Source organism: Acanthochromis polyacanthus, chromosome 8, assembly GCF_021347895.1.
Source record: "Acanthochromis polyacanthus isolate Apoly-LR-REF ecotype Palm Island chromosome 8, KAUST_Apoly_ChrSc, whole genome shotgun sequence".
In the NCBI taxonomy this organism is placed as follows: domain Eukaryota; kingdom Metazoa; phylum Chordata; class Actinopteri; family Pomacentridae; genus Acanthochromis; species Acanthochromis polyacanthus.
The window spans coordinates 27,419,305-27,434,588 of NC_067120.1; the positions used below are offsets into that span (position 1 = coordinate 27,419,305).

At 38.8% G+C, this 15,284-nt stretch overlaps 1 protein-coding gene across 7 annotated transcripts in view; it reads right to left on the minus strand.

Moving 5' to 3' along the window:
* The window catches only part of pot1 (protection of telomeres 1 homolog), a 132,653-nt gene that overhangs the window by 47,148 nt on the left and 70,221 nt on the right, over window positions 1-15,284 (minus strand). For all 7 annotated transcript variants that reach the window (XR_007943623.1, XM_051951558.1, XM_051951559.1 and 4 more), the window contains exons 8-10: window positions 12,450-12,580; window positions 12,068-12,364; window positions 7,568-7,723 (exon numbers count right to left, since the gene is read on the minus strand). Coding sequence is in view for 6 of the 7 variants with exons in the window: in XM_051951558.1 (XP_051807518.1) it covers window positions 7,568-7,723; window positions 12,068-12,364; window positions 12,450-12,580 (584 nt within the window). In the remaining variant the exon portion in view is untranslated. The remainder of the gene's footprint in view (window positions 1-7,567; window positions 7,724-12,067; window positions 12,365-12,449; window positions 12,581-15,284) is intronic.

Sequence of the window (15,284 nt, forward strand, 5' to 3'; positions counted from 1 at the left end):
AATATTACTGATTGATGAAGACTTCATAAGAATGCACCTGGACTCCAAGGGCCACGTCCATCATCCCAACAGAACACAGTTTCAATTCTAACTGATTCCTATCACAACTACATCTATGCGAAACCAGTGAATTTTATAGCTGCAAATTCCCTGTCTTTATCTGTAATCTGAACAGGTTTTAATTCTTTAGTCACCGAAAAAAAACAACTAAGGCTTTGTGCCATTTTATTACTTTGTAAAGCAGCTAAAGATTACTCTTATAGAAAATATTTCTAAAAATGGAACTTTGATGCACATGAGTTTTTAGGGGGTTACATCAATGACCAAAGAGGGACTTGAATTCCTTTTTGCCAAACAATAACTACAGGCCTATGGAATGTCATAGCGAGACGTGTGAAATTTTTCAAACAATGTGTTTTTCTATATCCAGTCTGCAAATTTACAAATTGATATTAAACAGAAATTAGTGGGTACGTCTGTGATTTTATGTGAAACAAAGACACAATGCCAAAAAGCAAACAAACAAACAAACAAAAAACTAAGTTACGTTGAAGTTTCTGACAATACTGAGAGCTGTGAAAGAAATCTATGTATTGATATTTCAAGATCAAGGAAACAGCTTCATTCATTTACATATATATTAGGGCTGTGACTTTAACACGTTCATTTCGATTATTTAGTTACATAAAAAATAACATGTTAACCAAAATAACGCATTTAATTGCACCTTTTTTCAGGAACACAAGTAAGTCTGATGAACACTCCATGCTAGTAGGGGGCGGTAATGAACCTAAAGTCTGTTTGCAGCCGTTATGAAGATGCTCAGGAGTGAAGTCAGCACAGAAGAATGTTTGGTGAACAGTGAAGGAAGACAAGACCGCATTGAACTTGCTGGGCAGAATGTTTTCTATTAAAAATCCTCCCAATGCCAGCTTGGATAAAAAAGTGGTTGTGTGCAAACTGTGCAGCAAAGAGTTTTCGGATCACCGCACTTCAAACCGACGGTATCACCTCAATGTAGAAAATGTTGCTGTTAGCACCAGAGCTAACATTAGCTACGACAGTCCTGCTAACAGCTAATGGTGTAGCCATCCCATAACAGACCACTTTAGAAGACATTTAAAGTGGTTGAGTTTACAAAAAACTTAAAATGCTGAATATAATCGCTATAATTGCACATTGAGTTTGCTGTAATCTGTAAATGTAGCAGACAGATGAGAAATGCAGATAAATATAAATGAAACAATAGCTTAAACCACAAGAATGTCTCTCATTTAATAACTTAACGATAAGCTTTTACTTTATGAAAAAATATTTTTGTTCATAAATAAAGAATTATTTTCCTAAAAACCGAATCATCAAAATTACCCCATTAATCAGACCCAGAAACAATGATAACAATCTGGGGATTTTCAACTCTTTGAAGGTCCCTGAACTACTTATGCTTATGTTATGTTATGCTTTAAATCATCAATATCATTTTTTGTTCAATGTCCCATTTTAAAATTGCATTAATTTTAATAATTTAAATTTAAAATGATAAACATGTGGTCTTCCTCCTACGTCATGACCGAGTGAAGAAGTGAACTTTTCAGCTCCGACAGAACTACTAAATACAGCCGTTTTGAGATAGTTTCTTTGATAAATGAACACCAGGAATCGAGAGAGAGACATTTTAAAGACTATGATAAACCCAAAAGCACCCAAGAAAGACGGAAATATGAGTAAAACCGTGGAGGGAAAACACGGACCCAAGCAGCTAACGTTAGCCGAAGCCACACCATTGAAAAATAGTGGAGAAGCTAGCATCACGGCTAACTCGGGAGTTAACGCTGAGAACGATGTGCTAATGGAGCTACGTAAATTCCGACAGGAAAACTCAAAATCATTCCAAGATTTGAAAGCCTCCTTCTCCAGAATGGAGACCAAACTGACGGACCTTGCAACACGCACAGACGATTTGGATCACAGAATGACTGAGGCGGAGTGCAGGGTGAGTGCCACGGAAAACCAACAAGCTAAACACCAGAGGATGCTAAGTTACCTGTTGCGCAGAGAAAGCAATCTTGCAAACAAATGCGATGACTTGGAAAATCGCCTGCGCCGTAATAACATACGCTTGTACGGGATACCAGAGCACTCTGAAAAAGATGATATGATAGGCTTTGTGGTGCATTTACTGAAGGGCACTCTAAAGCTACAGGAAGGACTGGAGATCACAGTGGAGAGAGCCCACAGAGCGCTTGGACCAAAGCCCAGAGCCACGGCTCCGCCGCGGTCCATCATTATCCGTTTCTTGGATTTTCAGGTTAAACAAGCAGTCCTGCAACAGGCATGGAAACAACGTAACATCCAGTTTGAGGGGCACACAATTTACTTTGACCAAGACTATTCCACTGAAGTACAGAGGAAGAGGAAAAAGGTTCGTGAAGTGATAAAGAGACTCAAGGAGAAGAATATCAAAGCACAGTCACCCTACCCTGCCCAGCTGAGGATTCTTTTGGACTCTGGCACCAAAGTTTTCTCATCTATACTTGAGGCACAGCCCATACTGTAGGAGCTTGGTGTGGATGTGGTACTGGACGAGCGGGAGGTCCTGGAGATGGAGATGGCCCGAGATGCCTGGACAACACAACTTGGCAGTAGGAGAGGCAATGCATATCCGAAGGCATCAGAGATCAGAAGCTTTATCCATTGTGAAGATGAGGATGAGTAGAACGCTCCGGACCATGAGTAAAGTGACTTTTTTAGGGCTGGTTTTCATTTGTCAAAAGATGTAGTGTGTACACTTTTGTTTGAGGCTTATATGTAAATTACTGAGTTTCATTACTTGATGTCTGTCGGAAACTGTGGAGCGTGTCACTGTTTAAAATAACAAGAGCTGCATTTCACCCGGAGAGCATTTGCTCTCTGCCCAAAAGACATCGGGGGTGGAACGCTCTTATTTTGTTTTCAGTTGTTCATATTACAAGGGCTAACCACTGGTTAAATGGAAGTTCATAAGGTCAGGTTATGTTCTATGTTGCTGTTTGCACTTTTATTGATTTCAGGTGTTGTGTGGCTCTCGGCATATATGTTATTTTCATTTTCAGTTAAGTTTATGGTATGACTGTACTTAAGGTTGTTAGCTACAATATAAATGGTCTAAATCATCCCATAAAGAGAAAAAATTTTTTGTCCCAATTGAAAAAACTCAATTGCTCAATTGCTCAATTGCGTTGCTTCAAGAAACTCACCTTGATGATAAGGAACACCATAAACTCAGGAGGGAATGGGTAGGTCAGGTCTTTAGCTCATCGTGTAAAGAAGGAAGGAAAAGGGGTGTTGCCATCTTAGTGCACAAAGCACTAGGTCTCACAGTTGAGAAAACATGTATTGACAAAGGAGGTCGCCACATTTTAATAGTTGGAACAATAGGAGGGATTAAAATATCGATTTTAAATTTATATGCTCCAAATGAAGATGACGCAGCCTTCTTCAAAGAAATTTCAGTGATATTATCTTCTTCTGTTGAAGGGACTCTAATAATGGGTGGCGATTTCAACTATGTAGTGAATCAATATTTAGATAAGCAACCCTTAGATCAGGGGCCAATTTCAAGAAAAACAAGAACCTTGTGGAGCTTGATTGAAGAGTTGGGTTTGGTCGATGTATGGCGTCAAAAGCATTCCAAAGAACGAGATTACACTTTTTTTTCTACAGTGCATGGTAGCTATTCCAGAATAGACATGTTTTTTATGCTAAAAAGAGATGTGTACAAAGTGACAAATTGTCATAAAAAACCAATAACAATTTCGGATCATGCTCCGCTTGTCCTTTTGCTTGTCTTGAACAAAGATAATAACTTGAAACAATGGCGGTTAAATGTATCCATTCTCAATAATGCAAAGGTTGTACAGAACATTAAAGAAGAATTTAAACATTATGTAGAACACAACGATAATGGAGAAGTACCAGTCTCTACACTATGGGAGGCAGCAAAAGCTGTCTTGAGAGGAAAATATATTTCACTCTCATCTAAACTTAAAAAAGATAGAGACATGGAACAACAAAAACTGGAAAAAGAAATTTTAGATTTAGAGAAAAAACATAAGAAGACAAATAATGAAAACACTCTTAATCTTCTGAAATGTTCTAGACAAAAAACTTAATGACTTATTAACATACAAAGCAGAAGGAGCCCTGCGCTTTGCTAACCAAAGATATTATGAATCAGGAAAAAGAGCTAGTAGATTATTAGCTTTTCAATTATGTAAAGCTCAATCAAGCCGCACAGTTGCTAAAATCTTACACCCAACAACTAAAAAAATGGTATGCCACCCCAAAGAAATTGCTGATGCATTCTCAACATATTATGAAGTATTATACAACTCACCAGACGATGCTGAAAAATCTGATAAAATACAAAGATTTTTGGACAGAATAACATTACCCTCATTGTCTGAGACTCAATCTAAAGCATTAATAAAACCAATTTAAAAAAAGGAAATTGAGGAGGCTATTACAAATTTAAAGAACAACAAGTCCCCTGGAGTGGACGGCTATCCAGGTGAGTTTTATAAATATTTCAAAGATGAAATTACCCCTTTACTACTCAGAATTTTTAATTATGCTCTCACTGAGAAAGATCCACCTAAATCTTGGTCCCAAATGGTCATATCTGTTATCCATAAAGATTCTACAAATTGTTCTTCTTATAGATCAATAAGTCTATTATGTTGCGACATGAAAATTCTAACATCCATATTAGCTAAAAGACTACAAGAATGCATAAAAAATGTGATTGGTATTGACCGAACAGGTTTTATTCCAGGCCGCTTGGGAATCAATAATATCAGGAGAACATTGAACATAGTGACAATAGCTAAGAAAAGAACAGACCCATCAATGCTTCTCAGCCTTGACGCTGAGAAGGCATTTGACAGGGTCGATTGGTTATTCTTAGAGTACACCCTGAAGAAGTTTAATTTTGATTCTACATGTATTAACTGGGTTGGGATGCTATAACTGAATCCTACCTCCAAAGTTCAAGTAAACGGTTATATTTCTGAGCAATTCCAGCTGACAAGAGGGACCAGACAGCGTTGTCCCCTCAGCCCTTTGCTGTTCGCAATAAGTATTGAGCCATTGGCTGAAATTATTAGAGAAGAACAAGGATTACAAGGCATAATTTGTAATGGAACAGAGTTCAAAATATCATTATATGCGGATGATGTTATATTATATATCACTAACCCATCGTCCTCTATTCCAGTGTTGTTGGATTGTTTGAAAGAATTTGGATTGGTTTCTGGGTATAAGGTCAATGAAGCCAAGTCACAAGCCATGATGTTAGTAGGAGAGAAACCAAAGGAATTAGATAAAGTGGTATCATTTAGTTGGCCTCGTCAGGGATTCAAATACTTAGGAGTAACTATTGCACCACACTCCTCCCACTTGTATAATGAAAATTATGGTAAATTATGCTCAACTTAAGGTGGACGTCGGGCGCTGGAACATTCTTCCCTTGTCACTACTAGGCAGAACTGAAACTGTAAAGATTAATATTTTTCCCCGTCTCATACCTTTTTCAAGCATTGCCAATATGGATTCCTCCATCAAGGTTTAAAAATTTAGATAATATGATTTCTGCATTTGTATGGCAGGGGAGGAGGCCCAGGATCCGAAAGAAACTTTTAGGTGGCTCTAAGAGAGAAGGTGGCCTAGGTTTGCCTAATTTTAAATTGTATTATTGGGCAGCACAGCTACGAGGATTGGTAGAATGGGTCTGTCAAGATGTGGAAACAAATTGGATAGAATTGGAAAACTACTCAAGCCCACTGGTTCCCTTGGAGACCGCAGTATTTTTAGAACAAAAGAAATGGAAAGATCTTAAAATTGAAAATGAATCGATTGCCTGTACAAACCGTATATGGTCAATCGTAAGGAAGAAAATGGGAGTGCCTCTGGCAATTTCACGCACTCTTCAAATTGCCAAATTAAATGACTTTTATCCAAACAAAATGGACTCAGGTTTTCTGATTTGGGCAGAAAAAGGATTGACAACTGTACACGAACTGTTTGATGGGGAAATCCTAAAGTCTTATAGACAATTACAAGACCAGTATGGGTTGTGCTCCAAAGATTTCTATTGATACTTACAGATACGGGATTATAAAAAATCTAAAGGGGAATGGGAATGTTTGAAACGAATACCCACTACTATTGAAGCCTATCTTATTAAAATTATCAAAGAAAAAAATAAAGTAAAGGCTGTATCAAAGATGTATACTTTTCTACAAGCACAATTATCTGACAATTCCCTTGATATAAAGGGGAAATGGGAATTAGAAGCGTCCGTTAATATTGAAGATGATGAATGGATAAAAGCTTGTGAAAATTGTCATACAACTACAAACAGTCCTGTATGGAAAGAATTTGGTTGGAAAGTGATGATGAGATTTTTTAAGACCCCCTGCGTCATATTTAATTTTGACAAAAGTAAATCAAACTTGTGCTGGAGAAATTGTAATTGCGTAGGAGACCACTCACATATATTTTGGGACTGTCCCATCCTGAAACCCTTTTGGCGGAGGGTTGTGGGAGCAATTCAAACTGTTGAATGTTAAAAAAAAATGTTAAATTGTACGTTGCAATTAGAATTGGTCCATTGTATATTGGGAATTCCACCCAGAGAGGGTTTTACTAAACACCATATTAAATTGATACAACTTCTACTGTTAGTGGCAAGAAAAGCTATTACATAGCTTTGGCTCAAAACTCAGCCCCCCCACTTTTGAGCAATGGCAGGCGAATGTGAAAAAGGTTTACAGTATGGAGAAAATCACAGCACAACTCATTTGAATATTGATGAATTCAATGATCTTTGGGCTCCAATATGTAACCACTTTGGTTGGACAAGCTAGATTGTACGCTGTTGACCATTGTTATGATTCTTCATAATTTTGTTTGTTTTTCTTATGGGATGTAAACTTACTTATTAATTTTTTAAAATGTATATGTACAGATTTCTACTGTAATTGTACAGTAGCCACCTGTTATTTTTTTATGTTTAGATTTTATATATGCATATATATCTTTATATATATTTTTGAAAATGCAAATGGAAATTTACATTGTTAAAAAAAAATTGTTTAAAAAAAAGATAAACATGTATCTATTTATTGATTCAACTGTCAACTAAAATTGAGTTGTTTGATTTGAAAACAATTACTTATTGTGCAAAATAATGCTATTTGACAATGTGATTCATTAACGATTAATTACAAAGCCTGTAATTAATTAGATAACTTTTTAATTGCATCCCACCACTATACATATATATATATATATATATATATATACATATATCAAGTAATAATTTCAAGCATACAGTATTCCTGGATGTTAACAACAAATGAATATTGGTACCACCATGTCTGTAAGGAGTAAGTTAGTCACTCAGAAGAATTAGTGATAGAATTTCTGCTGCAAAATCAATCAGATAGGCAGTAAGAAAATTGAGGAATTTTAGCTTTCAGGAGGCTAATTCATTTCCAGAATTTTATGTTTTTTGGTGAGTTCTGACCTTCAGTTTGCTTGCACAATCCAGATGGTTGTCATAGACAAAGACATTGGCGATCATGTTCTCTTTCTCCATGGAGAAGGAAGATGGCCCTTCTGTTACATTTGGCTCAACAATTACTTTCAGCAGAGCATGAGGACATCTGGTCCCATCCCACACCTGAAAAAAACAAACAAGAAAAACATAAATAACACAAATAACATGTCATACAAATCGAGCAGGACATGGATATTTTTCACTTAGATACAGGGAAAGTGATGCTGCTCAATTCACCCATTGGTCTCTCCCAACCAACCTCTCTCCAATTCTTTAGGAAAAACAGCGTAGCAAATTTTGTAGCCTTCACTAATTTCAACAATGTGTTCTGCGTTCTGTTCAACAGACTTGTGAATATAAAACACACAGTAAAATAGAAAAGCATAAATACATTCAATTTCATGTATTCGAGTCTGACAGAGACATATTAGAGACAGATGTAAAAACATGAAAAACAACACTTTGACTGAAAAGACAAAAACAAGATAAAATAGAAAAAAAAACATTAGATTTTCTTTCATACTGTAAAGTATTTATCTGTTCAATCATTTCGGCTTGATAATGTTTATTTTTGTTATGGACTGATGTGCAATTTATTTTATGGAATAATTGTTTAGTTTAAAATGTCCAAAACCCAAAAATGGCACATTAATATCGATATAAAAAGCCTGAAAAGCAAAATCTACATCGATCAGACATAACATTATGACAACCTGCCTATTATTGTGCTGATCCCCCTTTCACTGCCAAAACAGCCCTGACCCACAGAGGCATGGACTTCACTAGACTCTGAAGGTGTGCTGTGGCCTGAATAGAAGCAGATCCTATCAGTCCTCGAAGTTGGGAGGTGAAGCCTCTGTGGCTTTGTAGCACAGCGCATTATCCTGCTGAAAGAGGCCACAGCGATCAGGGAACTCAGTTTCCATGAAAGGGTGTACATGGTCTGCAACAGTGCTTAGGTAGGTGGTCAAAGTAACATCCACATGGATGGCCGTGCCCAAGGGTCCCAAACAGAACATTGGCCAAAGCATCACACTGCTCCCATTGGCTTGCCTTCTTCCCAAAGTACATTCAGGTGCCATGTGTTCCCCAGGAAAGTCCATCCATCCATGTGATGTAAAAGAAAACATGATTCATCAAACCAAGTTACCTTCTTCCATTGCTCTGTGATCCAGGTCTAATGTTCACTTGCGCATTGTTGGTACTGTCGGTGGTGCACAGGGGTGAGCATGGGCACCTTGACTGGACTGCGAATATGCAGCCCTGTACGCAACAAACTGCGTTGCACTGTTTATTCTGACAGCTTTCTATCAGAACCGGCATTAACTTCTTCAGCAATCTGGGCAACTGTAGCTCGTCTGTTGGATTGGACCACACAAACCTGCCTTCCCCCCCACGTGCATCAATAAACCTCGGCCGCCCATGGCCCTGTCGCTGGTTCACCACTGTTCCTTCCATGGACCACTTTTGATAGATACCGACCAATGCAGACCAGGAACACCCCACAAGAGCCGCAGTTTTGAAGATGCTCTAACCCAGTCATCTCGCCATCTCAATTTGGCCCTTGTCAAACTCGTTCAAATCCTTATGTTTTTCCATTTTTCCTGCTTCTAAAATATAAACTTTGAGGACAAAATGTTCACTTGCTGCCTAATATATCCAACCCACCAACAGGTGCCATGATGAAGAGCTAATCACTGTTATTCACTTCACTTGTCAGTGGTCATACTGTTATGCCTGATCGGCATATCTCTAAGGGTTCACCCCTTTTAGGGTTCACAAAAGATATGGTGAGGTCAGACATTCAAACTGAGTTTGTTTAACAGGTGCTGCTTCTTTGCCTAGAGAGGAGTTAGTTGAAGTGATTTGGGCATGTCCTCATGTCATCTTCTTGGGGCTTTCCATTAGAGGTTTTCCAAAAATGTTCAACTAGTAGGAGACCCTGCAGTAGCTCCAGAATACACAGGATTGAATATGTTTCTTGTCCAGCCTAGGAGGAGCTGGACAATATTGTTGGGGAGCACATTTGGACAAGGCAAGTCACTAGAACCAATATTTCCCTTCCATGTCCATGCCAAAACACTGCAAAACATGATGGTACTTGTTTATTTATAATATCAAAGAAATTGCAGACATGTTGTCAGCACTAGCGATACTAGAGAATTACATGTACATTTGTATCCACAGTTTGCCTTGGGAGACCCTTCCAGGTTGCTCCAGACAGCACACAATCCCAGAATCACATAGATGTACATACAGGTTCACCACATTACGGTGGCAATTCTCAGACAAATTGTTGAAAGGGTACTTCCCGACACTAAGCTGTCCTAAAAAACTTTGGGTAACCAGTGAAAGACTGAAATTGCAACTAGAAAGTGCCAGTTAAGATGGTTTAGGCATCTAATTAGGATGCATCATTAATGTCTTCCTTTTGATGTTTTGATCTGCTTGAGGAGAGGCAGAGTACAACATCAGTATCTATGAAGATTATCAAGTAGTCTGTTATGGTTTGAAAAACATATTTTCCTGGTTGTATGTTTCATTGTGTTACAACAGGCTCAGAGCAGCTTTAAAATCAGTGAGAGCCTACTGTCTGCATACTGACAGTCACTGCCAAATCCTGTTCGAATTTATTTCCTCAGTCTCACTGATCCAGCAAGAATCCAGCCATCATTTACAGCCTCATTTCTGTTCTGAAAACTGCAGTGGCAGGTAAAGCTGCTCAAGACCAAGATAAATCTCATGAGAACTCCCCTCCTTGAGATCACCAGAATGTAAAGTAGATTAACTTCAAGACAAGTGAAGACACAAAGTAAACAGCTCCACTACACCAAAGGCCAAAATTTAATATTAACTATGTACATTTTCAAATTTAATGAAGAAAAAGATTGCTATTACAGGAGGGAAGGCATTGGAATAACATTGAGGAACAAGACAGCAATACAGTTTCCTGACAAGAAAATGCCACATTCACACTGAAAAGGCAGGTGGGTAATATAAACAAGATGGTAAGAACAAATGGATATAAGCTGACAGTATATATCCTAGAGGGAAGCTTCTTAGTAATTGGGGTGCAGCAGCATGAACACAGAGGGATTTTCTGGTTGACTGTTTATTAGCAGGACACATCCCACACTAAAGGTAAACCTCACCCTCAGGGTCTACCATTAATTTTCATTAGTATGTGATGTGGAATCAATTCAAATTAAATTGTGTAGTCAACAAATATGAAAAACAAATTTAAAACCACAGTTCTGGCCTTTGCTGAACATCATGGGAACACATGGAAGTCAGTCAAAGTTCACACTGCAACCATAAAAATGTAACTCTTATTTTCATGCACGGTGTGCATGGACATTTAATACAGAAATGGGTCATAAAGTATCTATGTGTTTGTAACAAACAGGGCTTCAACTTTAGAGTCATGATCACACTGTCGGCATATACTGTATTTGCCAGCACCAGCTCACAGTTGCTTAGTCCTTCTCAACCCGCCCGGCCAGCAGGCAGATGGGTCCCCCCTATATAGAGCCGGGTTCTGCTCGAGGTTTCTTCCCTGTTAAAAGGGTGTTTTTCCTTGCCACTCTCGCCTTTGGGCTTGCTCTGGGGGTCAGGCATTTGGGTTCTGTAAAGCGTCTTGAGACGAGTTGACTGTAATTGACGCTATATAAATAAAATTGAATTGAATTGAATTGAATAGTAACTTTATACCTTACAGAGCCTGTAGATCATGGTAACTTACCCACAGAACACAATATTGATTAAAAACCTGAAGTTTCACAGCACTGTGCTGGGTTCAGAAACAGAAGACACAAAAATCACAAAATGAATGCTCACCACACTGCAGATATAGCCCACAAAAAGATACAATCCACAGCACATCTGATCAGACTACATACATTGTCTGTTCAGTGTAGCTACAGTGCAAGAAAACAGTTTTTCTTTTTTCAAACATCTATATCTTTGTAGAAACTTGCATACATGCACATACTGCATTTCAAATGCAGAGGTGATTATATGATCATGTGGGTTTGCTCATTAGTGTCCTGTATTATTATTTACTATCTTAGTTTACTGATAGGGATGCAACAGTTAAAAATTAATCTGAAAAAGGTGAGGTTATCGATTTCAAACAGGTTTTCTACAATTAAAAAAATGCTAAGTAATCAATGTGAAGTTTATCTTATTTCTCTTTGACACCTGTACTGTCCCTGTTTACTCACCTGCAAAAATTAATATTTTTTTTTATTTTTATATTTTCATCCTGAGAAGATCAAATGAAATTTATATTGTTTTTTTTTTAACACTATCACATTTGTTGACCCCGAAAGTTACACAACTGATCATCAGAAAACAATTCCATTAATAATTCCATGAGTTTCAATAGGTACCCCAATAATGACTGCTGTGCATATTTGCAGTGGGCTGCATTTGTTCTTGAAAGCAGCTTTTCTTCAGGTTTCTTACCCTTAGCAGGATGCAGGTGGAGTCTATGGGGGCTTTGGCCAGCAGCTGACAGGTCAGGTCAAAGTAAGATTTGGGCTGCACAGCAGACAGGCGGATTGCAGCAGAAACGGTGGGGAGGAGAGCCTGGCTTGAGGCCCAGGATCGCAGCTCCTCCACTGTCCGCCGGTCCTCCTGGTTGAAGTGAAAAGAGCGGCTAGATGTTCGCGGTTCCACAGCTCTGCCTACTGTTCCATCAAATGTCACCACAGAGAAACCAGAGGTGTTGACAAGCGAAATGGAGTCTTTGAAGAACTGAGCCTGTGTAGAAAAGCGTGATGAAAATCTACAAATTAACATGTAGCAAGTAAAAAGTTACAACAAAATCTGATTTGGAAGGTCAGACCTTGACTCTGTGCATGCGGACAATGTCTCCAATTTGAAAGATTTTGGGATGGTCCTCCAGCTTCTCACAGAAGATGCTACAGGTGATGTTCTGGTTGGACTGATCAGTGATCTTCAGGATGGAGCAGGAGTCTATGAAAAGAAAATTCCAAGTGTCAGAAACAAATGTGTGGTTCACCATGAAAGCAAAAGATTAAAAACAGTTTTATGGATTATAGACTCTTTTCTGGTTAGTAATGAGTAAAAAAATACTTTTCATCCTGCTTTGTGATAAAACTCTATGTGAATGACAATAAACTTAAAGCCAAGGCAGGTTGCTGCATGTACAAAGTAGTTGGAGGAAACTTGGATTCAACCCTCATGACCCCTAAAAAAATGACACAGAGGCTTTTGAGGATTTGATTTTCTTGGACAACTTGCTCAGACATTTACATATTGACCTGACCTGAGGTTGCTGCCCATCTATTTCCCTCAATAATTAAATGAATGCTCCCCTTTATTTCATGCTGACATATTTCCCATAACTGAGATGACTGTGTTTCTGCTGGATGATTTGGATGGTCCACTGGCAAGCTGATCCAGGGCCAAGTGTTTGAAATAATCTGCAGTTATCGCAGTTTGAGGCTGAGGCCAGTGTGCAAGTCACACTGCAATCACACCAATGTTCTGATAAGTGGGGGCTCTGTGATAAGCGTCTTGATAGATTTTAGAAATTATTGATTCGGTATTAGGACGGAAAGGCTTCAATGCCTGCCATGTATGTAGCTACTGAGACTAAAGGCTGCACGTCGTGTGAAAGGTAGCACACCATTCTCCCTAAACAAAAAGATCCTGACTTCTAATGGAAAAGATAGCCCTGTCTATATGCTGAAACTTTGTGCTTTCAACCAATGAGTGCTGTCACTATTAGCTATGTCATGTTTATAAACAGTGTGTTGTTCAAAATCACAAGTTCAGGTAACATAAGCTGCTTATCCAGGTATACAGTTGTGAACAAAAGTATACAGTACATAAACTTGCAAAGACTATGCAAATCATGGCAGTCTGAAGTTTCCAATGACTCCAGCATTTCTTAGTTTTCTGTGATGGAATCACAAGTTAGTGCTAAAATTTGGTGAAATGTCCCCTGGGGATTTTCACACCAACTCGGTACTTCTGTTGCTGTCCACAAGCTTCTGGCAAGTTTTCGGTTGTATTTTTTGTCATTCCTCTGGAAAGAACTGGTGCAGTTACACTAAATTTGTTGGTTTACTGATACAAACGTGTTTCTTCAGCACAGTCCATAGGTTGTCAATGTAGTTTAAGTCTGGCCTGTGGGGAGGTCAGTCTAAACCTTTAATTAGAGCTCAATTCAGCCATTTCTTCACCATTTTTGATGCATTTTTGTGTGGAGTCATTGTCTTGTTGCAATACCTAACTGTGTCCAAGAGCCAACTCTCCAGCTGATGATTTTAGACTTTCCTGAAGAATGTCGAATGAATGGTAATGCTCCTTTGTCATTATTCCATTTATTTTTAATTCCATTTACTTTGTGTAAAGCACCAGTTACAGGGGCAGCAAAACACCCCCAAAGCATGACAATAGCACTGTCATGCCTGATAGTAGGTACAGGGTCTTTTAATATAAAGGCCTCAGTTTTTCTCCTCCAAATATACAGTCATGGAAAAAAAAATTAGACAAATACAATGAACACAACAAAAAAATGTAGCTGATTACATAATACTTAATGTCCGATTTGACATGCTTAAGCTTAATAGTATTCCCAGGATATATAAGAGGCTAGCCTAGCCGCGCTAGACCCAGGTCTGAAGACGCAAGGGTCTAGGAACTCTCGACAGGGAGGGAGGCGGGCAAAAAGGTTGTCTTTCAAATCACTCTGCAGCAATTGGGTAGGTATACAACCAATCAGCGCAACAAATATGCTGACGTAGTTCCTAGAGCGCCGGAAATCAGAGGATGCGGGAGTTCGGTGAAGCCTTATTTATACAGTCAATGGGTGAAGCTCAAGTATATTACAGACATGTTAACAGAAAGATTATTCAGAGTCGGTGCTAATGGAGCTCAACGACTGTTGTCGTTTTTGTTGTCGACCCTGGCAGAGAATTAAATTCGTTGCCGTGGGTTGTCTAGCACGGCTAGGCTAGGCTAATAAGGGGCCATTTCATGTCATAAGCAGCACTGCACATGCAAAGGGTGAGAGCACAACTCAGAAGTGGTCAGCTATCACATAATGCCTAACAGAAAAGAATTATGTGAAGCCACAAAAACAGCCATCTTAGCACTGCTGTAAATTGATGAGTGAGAGACAGGTAGTGAGGTAGGTAGTGAAAAAACTAAAGATCTCCAAGACAAAGAAAAAACAAGCTGAAATGGTAATACCAAATTGCTAGATGGTTGCAGCAGGAAACATCTTTCTACCCAAAGAGATGACCATGCACTCATCCATTCCTGTGTCAGGAATTGCAATCAGACTTCCAGGGACTTAAAAAATGAGTGGGCACTGTCGAGTAATGAGACTTGTTCGGCAAGGATAGTTTGAAACCGACTTGTTGAAGCTGGTCTGAAGTCACACAGGGCATGGAAGAAGCCCTTCATCAATGAAAGGCGGAGGAAAGCCCGGTTACTTTTTGCTGGGGATCACAAGGAATGGACTACTGATTATTGGACTAACGTTCTATTCAGTGATTTTCAGTTTATGCCCACTCCAGCCTGGAGAAGCTTACAAACCTGACTGTCTTGCCCCTACAGTAAAACATGGGGATGGATCAGTGACGATCTGGGGTTGTTTCAGTATGGCTAGAACAGGGAAAATGCAATTGTGTGAAGGGTGAATGAC